Source organism: Empidonax traillii, unplaced genomic scaffold (assembly GCF_003031625.1).
Source record: "Empidonax traillii isolate 1590-97213 ecotype Southwest subspecies unplaced genomic scaffold, ASM303162v1 scaffold12:size2584012, whole genome shotgun sequence".
Taxonomy (NCBI): Eukaryota; Metazoa; Chordata; class Aves; order Passeriformes; family Tyrannidae; genus Empidonax; species Empidonax traillii.
Window position 1 is genome coordinate 1,107,821 of NW_020955205.1, and position 11,081 is coordinate 1,118,901.

The following is an 11,081-nucleotide window of genomic DNA, read 5'->3' on the forward strand; positions in this document are numbered from 1 at the left end:
GGCACAGGGGGTGTGGAATGGCCTTGCCTTTCCCGCTGCCTTCAGTTTCTGTACCTGGCAGCTGCTTTTTTGCACAAGACCAGAGAATTGTTTGGATCTGGTGTCTTCATTCAGTTCAGGTTTTATGTCTCTCAAAGTATTCTCATGTTTGATGTGGATACGTTTTTAGGTGTCACTTTTCTTAAGGATAAATAAAACCCCTTGGTTTGGTCCTTGGCGTTGTTCTTACCTATCGTGGTTATGGTTGGCATTGTCTGTAATGAATTTTCTGGCACCTGTCATAGCTTCATCCTTTGGTCAGAACTCCTGCAGAACTCAGGGGTGCATTGGGAATCCTGTTGGAATTTCCACAGGCACTTGGAGAACGCCTGGGTCAATGGGTGTGTCATCTTTGCAAGTGGACACATGCTCAGGAGCACCAGAGCTCCTGTGTTCTTACAGCCTTTTTTGTTGTTCAGCAGCTGATTCTGATAATGTTGTGAGAGGCACAGTTAATCAGCTGCATTGCTGCTAAGAGGAATCCAAGGCACGGGATGTTTCCTGCATTTCAAACCCCTTGCCTTTGAAATGTGACAATATTAAGCGCTTCAGCTTGCCAAGCAATTTCCCAAGGAGTTGTAATTTTTGGGACGAGCAGGTTCAGCTGATGTCTGGTACCACAAGATGTTTTGTTCACTTTGATCAGAGCTGTGAAATCTGCTCCGTTATTTCAGCTGGAGGTGCTCCCCCTGTACCTGTCTGCAGGGGGGACTTGCTAGTGGGGAAAGAAACTCTCTTTGGCAGGAATTCTGGTGCTTGGGGGTCTCTTCCTGGAGCACCCAGCCTGGCCTTTGACTGGATTATCCGATCAGTGTCCTGCCATCACACAACAGGCCACGTGTGCCGTAATTAGTGGGCTGGAGGGCTTTAAAGGTGGTCACTGCGGCCCCAGAACCATCTGCTCCGGCCAAGGTTCAGCTCAGGCGCTGCACTGATCCAGCCTAATCTCTCGTGAGGTTTTAGGGCTGCTCTGATAAATACAAAATAAAATCTCAATTTTTTTTTTTTTTCCCCTCTCAAAGAACAGGCTCAGTGTGGGAAAGGAACGGCTTCCAGGGAGCTGGAAAACCTGGTTTTTGTCTGTATGATTGAAATAACTCTCTTTGCACTGACAAGCTGCTCCCTTGTTTTGTAGCCACTCCCGACATCACCGGGCACAAGCGGAGTGAGAACAAGAACGAGGGGCAGGAGGCCCTCATGTACTGCAAGTCCGTGGGTTTCCCCCACCCCGAGTGGGTCTGGCGTAAGAAGGTCAACGGGGTGTTTGAGGTAAGAGGAGCGGGGACCAGGCACTCACCCACCTGCCCAAATCCCTGGAATTAGGGAAAGCAGCACCGTGGCTTTAGGGATGTGCTGCTGAAGCTGCCTCAAAATGCAGCTCCTCAAAAGCCTGATCAGTCAGTGAGCGAAGGCAGCAGTGGGGATGGATGGATGGATGGATGGATGGATGGATGGATGGATAAAAGATACATATTTATGGTGCTGGGGTGTGAACAGAGCTGCTCATGGCACTGCTGGTCAGTACAGCGTTCAGGGTATCTGCTGCAAACTGCAAGATCTGAGTTATGAGATATGATTTAAATCTGCATTTGACTATAAATTCCTCCCAAGTTTTCCAGTTTTACTGGTTGAGCTCACAAGACTCAGCATGAGGAGGTGGCAGTGATCCCTATTAGTGTTCAAGTGAGCGTATTTTTTCCATGTAGCAACTGCTGCAGTGAGCAGGAAAATGTGACCAGCAATGGAATAGCAGAAGAGAAGCTGGAAGGATGACCTGCCAGAGAGGCAGCGATTGGAGGGATGGCTGAATAAAAAAATGTTAAGCGAATAACAGGACAGGCTGATTGTTCATGGCCAAGCGTTAGCTCAGATTTGTATGGGATGGTGCTGTGTGTGCCCGTGTGGGTGTGGTCAGGGATGGTGGTGATGTGCGGGGTATTTTTTGGTGGTGTTTTGAAGCACAGCTCCCTTTAGAGAGAGAGAATAAACACCAGCTGTGGGCTTCTCCCTCCAAGCTCTTCCAGTTCCATGACACACAAACCAAAGACTCTTCTCCTTTCACCAGGACATCAACAACTCCTCCGGCAGGTTCTTTATTTCCAACAAGGAGAACTACACCGAGCTCAGCATCACGAACCTGCAGATCAACGAGGACCCCGGCGAGTACCAGTGCAACGCCACCAACCAGGTGGGCTCCGTGTCGGTCACGACCATCCTGCGTGTGCGCAGCCACCTGGCCCCGCTGTGGCCCTTCCTGGGCATCCTGGCAGAGATCGTCATCCTCGTGGTCATCATAGTTATCTACGAGAAGAGGAAGCGGCCGGACGAGGTGCCGGACGGTAAGTCTGCCCAGCGCCGCCACTGAGCACAGAGCACGAGGAGCGAGGGAAGAGAACCCGCGGGAGCACAACGGAGTGGGGCCTTGGGGCAGGAAGGACCAGCAGCCCAGTTTGTCCGGCTCCAAGCTCTTTGCTTTCTCATCTGTTCCTTCTCCAGACATAAAAGCCCAGAGGGTCACAACACTGGATTTTCCAGAGATCTCAGACCGCGGGGTGGGAGGGGGGGGTTATTAATGTCTCTAAAAAGCTTTTGTTGCACAAGGGATCTGGTGCTCCCATTGCTTTCCTGCTGTGGTAGCCCTGGGAAATCCTGCCTGCGGGCCCTAAGGAGCGCAGGGCAGCACAGGGGGAGAGCTGGAAGCCACTGCTCCATGATGGGTAGCGGACTCCCTCTGCCATGTGGCGTCCAGGTCAGACACTGGGCAGGTTCTGTAAGGAAACATAACACTTAAAACTAAGGCATCATTACATTTCAAGGGATTGGGACTGCAGATACTTCAAAACTGAAATGTTCTCAGAGTTCAGAGGGGTGGGGGAGGGCTCTTACTCTGCTGTGTAGCTGAATTTGTAGTTAAGGAATGCTCTGGAAACCATATCTAGTAGTCATAGCCACTGAGTTAGATCTTATAAAGATTAGGCTTTTATTATCAGGTTTGATGGTAGCAATAACTAGTTAAACTGTGTTTGGCACATAAAAATAGTAACTTTCATCTTTGGGCTTCTTCTGCCCACCTTCCTCTTTAGAGGTCGGGGAAGGGGCAGTTTGAGGCTGAGTATTTGCAAGAACCACGCTGAGAACAGGCTTTAATGTGCTCCTAGCTGCTTACTACAGTGTGTAACGGGAACCTCCCCAAGGACTCCCTGGGAGGAGCAGCTGGAACCTCATCATGCTGTAGGAACATGAGCTGTCCAAGCAATGGAGCAGGTGCTTCAGAGCCCATGGAGGGACCAGTACAGGCAGCACTGAGCCCTCAGCACCTTCCTGGGCAGACCAAGCCCTCCGAGTGGGAGATGATTCCCAAGGCAGCTGGGACACGCTGTCGTGGAGCTGCATGAGGGACTGATCCCAGCACAGGGGGTGTCTGCCTTTAGGATGGGAATAGAGGTGTGAGACAGGGATCCGTGTGGGAAGTGGGGGCAGCACCACCTTCACGGGGCCTCACGTGTCTCAGAGCACGAGGAGAGAAGCTGGTGAAACAGATAACAAATGGTAACAGCGGGGGAATGGCTGGGCTTGGATCACTCCTGTGGAACACCAAAACTGGCTGAAGTAGTGCCTACCTAGAGCAAACCAGCTTCTGGTTGTAACCACTGAGTAGCACTTACTAACTGCTTACAGAGCATGTGTGGAGACTGCTCTGGGTGTGCAGCCAATCCGTGAAACTGCAGTGCATGTTCCTGTGCATAACTAACAGCTTCCCAGGCACCCAGGGCTTTGTGCTGCCCATGGCCTGGCCTCAGGGCGGCCCCAGCCAGCCCGGAAAACTTGCTAAAGACAGTTTGAATGTTCTCTTGCACCTCCCCCCCGTGTTGGTGGCTCTTCAGAGTCCCCTGCGTCCAGAATTTTCATTTGATGAAGTTTCACACGGACCCAAACAAAGTATCAGCAATTTGATATGTCAGCATTCCCTGCAAGAAGCCCCAAATGGACTGAATCCCCCAGGAATTGGCTTTGACTTGACCACATTGCAGCACAGCCACAGTGGAGGTGTGGGAACGCTGGAGGTGCAGAGCTCACTGCCCGTTTGATGCCAAGGCTGAGTTTTCCTGGCTGGTCTGGTCATTCCTCAGATGCCCAAGGGATCCAGGCCCATCATCTCCCATGGAGCTGTCCAGGATGATGAGCCTTGGAACTGAGGTTACTACATGGCTTTGTAGGGCAGCTAAGCCAGAGCCCTGGAGAGTGACACACGTCCAGGGGGGACAGATGGACAGATGTTCTCCCTGTCCACCTTCCCTAGGGACAAAATCTGTGCTGGGTGTCACAGTCCATACCTGTGTTTTAGGTTTGCCTGGTTGAAGGGACACAATTGGCATAACGCTGACTTGAGTCCTGCATTCCTTGGATACTCTTGCATTGAAGCTTCCCGTGGTGCTGTGGTGGGAAGGGCCCCGCGAGCGGGGCACTCGCGAATGCACACGTGGGAAATCGCCGGGAGCCTGCTGATTCCCACACGTGGATGTCTGAGCCGATCATCCTTCATTTTATTATTTTCGAGACATGGTTACGAAATGCCAAAGTTAATGTTGGAATGCAGTGGCCTGCTTAGCGTTTGGAATTTCAACTCCCCGCTTCCCAAATCACACCTCCTCCTCCTCCTCAGCGTGCCGCAGTGAGCCAGAGCAGCGCCAGCAGGGAGCCCCTGGCTGAGCAGCAGGTGGGCAGCAGCTGGGATCCCTCTCAATGGCTGCCCAGGTCTCTAGTTTTGGGTGTGATGTGCTCGGATTTAGGGGTTGTGGTCCTGGCAGAGCTTCACGTGAAGCTGCTGCAGCAATGACTGAGCTCTTCGTGCCCTTTTCTCCTTGGTCCCCTCCAGATTTAGACACTGAGATTCCTTCTTATTCCACCCCCATCACCCCATCTTGCAGTGGCACCTCTGGGCCTTCCTTGGTCACCAGGTTTCCCTGATGTCCTTCCTGAGCTGTGCCATGGCAGGCAGCAGCAGTCCAGCTCCCGCAGCCAGGTCTGAGGATGGATGGCCACTTGGGAGCCCTGCCCACTGGATCCTTATTGCTGGGCTGGGCACGTCCTGCTGCTGCAGGATGACTCCTGCAGATGAGGTAACTGCTCCCTGTAAGGGACGGAGTGTTGGGGTGCAGGTGTTGTACCTGTGGTGTCCCCCCACCACGGGTGCCTCCCACCCCCACTCAGGGATCCTCCGAGAAGATCTCGGGAGCGGGAATTTCTGCACAGAATAGTGCAAAGATGGCTCATTCAGGCCACCTTGAAAGGATTGTTTTAAACATTTGGGAGAAAAGCCAAATGCTAAATGTGGTCACTTTCCCTATGTGGTGGAAAATCAGAGGCTTTTGGAGCTGGAGGAGCTACTCAAGGGAGAGCCGAAGCACCCTCAGCTCGTGGCTGGGGCAGTGCAGGATGGATGCAGCTGAGCTGTGCTGTCTTGGATCCTGATGGGAGCTTCAGGTGCCCACGCTGAGCTCTCCTCACGCTTTCTCCAGGTGTTTTTAGGGCTGGCTCAGTTCAGCCTACACAGATGTCAGTCAGTGTTCAGGGTGTGCTGTCAGCCCCTGGGTGAGACCAGCCTGCTGCTGAACAGCAGTGCCCAGTTGGTATTGAAGGATGTGACTGCTTGGAGAGAAATGTTCTCTCAGGGTGAGAGACTTCCCGGGTATCTGGGATGCTCCAAAAGTGCCTGGGGACTCTGCCTGGCCTGCCCAAACAGACAGTTGAATTAATTCCCATCTCCCTGTTCTGTAGGCTCCACCTGCGCAGGCTCAGTGTCCCACCTGCCCCTCCCTGGGGGCTGGGAGGGTGACAGATACCCTGGGTACAGCTAGAGTTCTCTGTTCACTGTGGAGCGAGGCCACTGAGATTTCAGAGTTTGGGGGGATCAAGGGCTGGTGTGACAAGACCCTTCCCCAATGGAAAACGGGTTCCCTGTGTCTGGGAGAGCAGGGCCAGTCGTTTAACTTTGGCATTTCCTGACTGCAGGTGTTGGTTTTGCATGGACCTTGCTTTCTGTGTTCCGGTGAATTGCTTTTTGTGCCTCAGGCCGGGGCTGCTCAGGAGCTCCTTTGCTGATATTTCCTCCTTCTCAGTACTCAGATTTGTGAGTTGATTCTTATTCCTGCTGCTCAAAGGAACTTTGCACCTGTGAAATCCCTATTTCCACCAAAAGAGTGCAAAGATGGCATTGAGGGATGCCCGGCACAGGGTCTGCTGTGGTGCCTGTGGATTAGGGGGTTCTCACCTCCCAGAGTGAACCTGTGAACCCCCTCACACCCAAATCCCGAGCTGGAAGGAGGAAGGGAGGGCAGACTGCGCTTGAATCCCGCATCCATTCAAAATGTGAGTTTTGACTTGCTTTACGTGTGGTAAAGCAACATCCGGCTCACATCCTGTTCCGAGAGATCAGCCAGGGGCTGGAAAATCCAGCGCAGGCAGAGAACGTGCAGCTTCCGTGGCTTTGGGGACAGAGCTGCATGAGCCTGGCATGTGGCTGGATGCACGGCGGGAGCAGTTCCGCAGGGGTGCTGGCACTGCTCCCAGCGGGAGCGCCCTGGGCTGCCCGGCACCAGGAAGGGAAGCGAGCGGCTTCGTTCCTCGCGGTCCCGCTTGAGCTGCTTGGTGTCGATAGAGGGAGATCAGCCATCGGGACCTGAACGTGGTCTAGCAAGGTTTCTAAAGTCAGAGGGTTTCCTGCTGTTGTTGGATCAAATATCCTAAAATTAGCAAAGCCGATGGTAAAGGGTGTTTTTTGGGGTAAGTAGAAAGTAAAAACTCCCTGGCTACGTTCCCTGTAGGAATGGGAGCAGTTTTTACTTGAAAACCCACGTTCATGATCTTTAGTCCAAAGCCATGAGGTGACTGGGTTATACTATGTCCCTTTTCATTCTTCCCCTCTCATTTCTCAGCCTAATCCAAAGACTTACCATAAACTTCCTCCTGGCTCTGCAGAAGCTCCATCCATATCCCCACATTCTTTCTAACCCTCTTTTGTTTTTTTCTTGACTTTCCCTGTTCCTGCTATTACTGTAAGTAATTAAAAGAAACAAACTGTTTGCACTGCAATGGTTTTACCTTGTAACAAGTTGATTTTTGTGATTTTTTTTTCCCCACCCCTATTATCCACATCTTTCTCTCCCACACCTAAAATTCATCAGGGGGAGGAAGTTGTGAGGCATGTGCATAGTGAGGCTGTAGCCATCAGCTATTCCCAGCAGCATTGTTGGATCCTGGTGGGAATCAACCAGCACAGGGGCTGTATTGTAACACGGGCTGTCCCAGGCTCTGGCTGCTCCTTCTGAGCATCTGAGCTTAAACTGAGCAGCAGCGGGGATTAACAAGGCTCCAGCTCAGTGGGGGTCTGTGCAGGAAGGCTTAAGATCAGAACTGTCCCTGGAGCTGCTGCTCTCCACTGCTCTCTGAGCAGGTTTCCAGTGGCTCAGAGAAGCTCTGGCTGCCCCATCCCTGGAAGTATCCAAGGTCAGTCTGGACAGGGCTTGGACAACCTGGGATAGTGGAAGGTGTCCCTGCCCATGGCAGGGGAGTGGAATGAGATGGGCCTTAAGGTCTTTCCAACCCAAGCTACTCTGTGATTGATTCTTAGCAAGTGTTAAAGCACGAGCCGAGACACAGAATCCCTTCAGATGCAAAAATTGGAATCTAAGTGCTGGAAGAACCCGTTAGTGTTTCATTTTTAACTTCCTCCAGTCACAAGATGCTACCCAAGATTAAGTTGCTATTAAAAATAAACCCTGTAGCTTCCCAAAGGCGGTAGAAGAAACTGAGCAACATCTAAAATGCCTTAATTTATAAGGCTGGAAGGAAATGGGGAGGGGAGGGGGGCAAAAAGCACATTCCCCTAATGCCAGTAAGTGGAGGAGCTAAGGGAGATCTGCTTGCCATCACCTCCCAGTTTTAATGCCCAGATATTTTTGCCCACAAGGACTGGTCACATGTTAAAGACAAGCAGCAGTTCTGCTCTTTTGGTTCAGAAACGTGTGATTTTGAAGCACCACTGAGCTGGTCATCCCGCACCCACAGGAAGGGCCTGGCTGTGGGGGGGGGTTTGTTGCTGCATTCTCTAAACACTGGGGTTTTTGGAGCCTGCAGATGCCCTCCAGCTCGCAGAGGGGATCCCTGCAGGAGGGGTTTAGCGTGGCCGCTGGTGGTGCCAGCTCGGCTGTCCGTGCCGTCAGTGTTACTGAACCAGCGCAGGGCTTTGGCATAAAGCTTTGAGTTATATTGATCTTGTCAGTTACTATGACTTCTTTTTTTTTTCCCCCCTTCAATTGCATCATACCCTTAAAAAACGGTGGTAAGTGAGAGCTCTGCATGCTTTGGAGTTTGTTTAACCTCCGCTTCAGTCTATACAACGCACAAGTCATGACGTTAACACTCTTAAAACTTCCTCATTCACGTTCACAACTAATTTGGATTTCAGTTTGCTGTTTTTAATCTTTTCTTTAGTCTGATTTTGTACTGGTTTTTCTGTTGTTCTGTTGCCCCCTGGTTTTGCTGAGGGTTCGGTCTCTGTCTGTACTGTACTGGGGATGCTTTTCCAGCAGTTACTGGCTCACCAGGATAGTGACGCACCGAGGAATCTTCCTCGGTCTTTTTCTCTCTGTTTAGGGCATAGACGGGGCAGGGATGAGTGGTGGGGATCCGCCATCTCTAAGTATTCCAATAGGCTTTTTTCTTGGATCTCTGTTAGGAAAACACCTGATGGCAGCCTTCATAAATGTGAAGCTTCTTTTTTTTTTTTTTTCTTTTTTCTTTTTTGTCTCCAAACACAAACCTCCTGATCTGAAATGGGCATTTAAATATTTGAGCAGAGAAGGGAGAACGGTTATTTTTGTAGTGAGATCTCCACGGTGCAGTTCGATATTGCTGAAGTCCAGCCAAACAAACTCCCAAAGCTGTCGATGGTGTTTGTCAGAGCCCAGAGGAGTCCCGGGGGGCAGCGCTGGGTTTGGGGCCCGGGGCTCGTCCCGCCCAGAGCGTGGAGCTCGGCCTGCTTTCAGATCCTTCGATTCCCAAAAGATGTTTGTGGAAGGAAGCCGTAGATTTCCTCTGCTGTGCTTTGTGTTTCAGTACCTGATGTGTCTCTGTATATCTCACTGTATATACAGCACATTGATGTCTGGCTGTCCTTCCTAGTCCCAGTTCTCTGTACCGTGTCCGATAGTTACTGTTGCTGGTAATGGAACTCTGTGGACACCGGTGTGTCGCTAGTCTGTTATTTTGGCTGTAAAGCTCTTGGTTTGTGGTTAGTTCTTTATTTTTTGGAGTATTTTTTGTTCCGGTCACTGTCTGTGCTAGCGGTGGCTTTGCCTCTCCGTTGCCTTGAAGGTCCAGGTGGAGTAATGTCCCCTCTTCCCGACATTACTCCTGGCGTGTGCTCATGCGGATGCCTACACTGTAAGACTGTAATTTCCATAACTGCTTCATGTGCACTAAGCACCCTTGTGGAATCCTGCTGAGAGTTTCTCAAAGACTTCCCATGAAAAATCCCTCCAGCACAAGATGGGAACAGCAACTCTTGAATGCCCAAACCAGCAGGGCCTGAATTGGTCCCCCCAAAATCCACCTATGGGAACGTTAACTTCCAGGATTGGTTTCTGTACTGCTGTTCAAATGCATTTCTGTCTTCTGTACTGCAGCCTGGGAGAAAATACAGTGTTTGAGAATTCCAAAAAGAGTCCAATTGCTCGTGAAAGAGTTAAAGCCAAACATTCCTCATTGGCAGATGTTTCCCCCCCCCCAATTCTTAGGAGCATTCCTTTGCCAAGGGACACGGGCAGGACGATGCTGTCGGTGTTCTGGAGGTGTCACAGCTCCTGACTCCTCCTGGTGATGTCGGGTGCCGCTGCCCAAGGACTACGGTTGGGGCTGGCATTGAGTGTTCCCCTTCAGCCTCCTCCTAACCTGGTCCCTTCTAATTAAACATGGAGAAAAATGGGGAGGGTAGAGGTGGTTTCATCCATGGAGGAAAATGAGTGTGGGAGTGTGTCCCTTCTGAGGTATATACCAGGAATTACCCATGAGCAGTGGAGAAATGGCTTACAAATTGAAATATATATATATGAAAAATAAAGTCAATGCAAGCAAACAACCAGCAGGATTTTACAACTGAACCGTTGGTTTGTCTCCTCATCTATTTTTTATGAGATTGAACCACTGGAACTTGGGGACAAGATGAGTCTTGACCATGTTGCACCAATCTGTCCGCTACAGTTGCAGTCCTTCATGACCAGCATTCCAAGTGTTAACTAAACCCATTGAAGCAACATACTTGCCATTAAACCCGAATCCAGAACAGTAACTCCATGACTCCTTGCACTCCCGACTGGAATGGCCTTTGATGCTGTAGATAGATGGTTTGCTGCTCGCAGTGCGGCCGCGGTGCTGGGCAATCACTGACTCTCTTTTTCTTTCCTTCCCTTGTCTCTCCGGGATCGCATCGTGATTCTTGCTGCAGATGATGAACCAGCTGGGCCAATGTAAGTGTGTTTTAAGGAAAAAAAGTACTATTTGGGTTAATCTGGGGGGTTGTGGGAGGTGGCAGAACATAGGATTGATGTCACGTGTGCCATTACGGATGGTAACGGACACTGGTGTGTTGTTTGTTAGCACTGGAGGAAAGAAAAGCAACATTTTGCTAGAAAATAAATATCGTGGTACAGTACGAAGTCTGAAACCTGTATTGTCTTCAGCCACTTAAAAGAGAGGAAGAGTGAAATGCTCTTTAAGTAATTATGTACAAATAATTGCATACAATTATGTACAGATAAGTACAAATAACGTACATTTTCCCTGTGTTTGTGACTGATTTTGGTGCGTTTCTTTACAACTTCTTTCTCCAGGAAAACCAATTCTACAAACAATCACAAAGATAAAAACTTACGCCAGAGAAACACAAATTAAAAATGCTCATCATGTAAGTATTCCCCGTGCCCTGCTGGGAGAGGGCAGGCTCAGCCCTCCCCTGCCTGTAGCGGTTGGGGCGCGGAGGCAAA

The 11,081-nt window shown here is 50.5% G+C and overlaps 1 protein-coding gene across 4 annotated transcripts in view; it reads left to right on the top strand.

The window, feature by feature from the left end:
• NPTN (neuroplastin) overlaps positions 1 to 11,081 on the top strand; it is a 46,730-nt gene that overhangs the window by 34,288 nt on the left and 1,361 nt on the right. For 3 of the 4 annotated variants that reach the window (XM_027888876.1, XM_027888858.1, XM_027888848.1), the window contains exons 4-7: positions 1,175 to 1,308; positions 2,105 to 2,378; positions 10,544 to 10,565; positions 10,929 to 11,002. In XM_027888876.1, the coding sequence (XP_027744677.1) occupies positions 1,175 to 1,308; positions 2,105 to 2,378; positions 10,544 to 10,565; positions 10,929 to 10,989 (491 nt within the window). In that variant the 3' untranslated portion in view covers positions 10,990 to 11,002. The remainder of the gene's footprint in view (positions 1 to 1,174; positions 1,309 to 2,104; positions 2,379 to 10,543; positions 10,566 to 10,928; positions 11,003 to 11,081) is intronic. The other variant, XM_027888866.1, reaches the window with a different exon arrangement.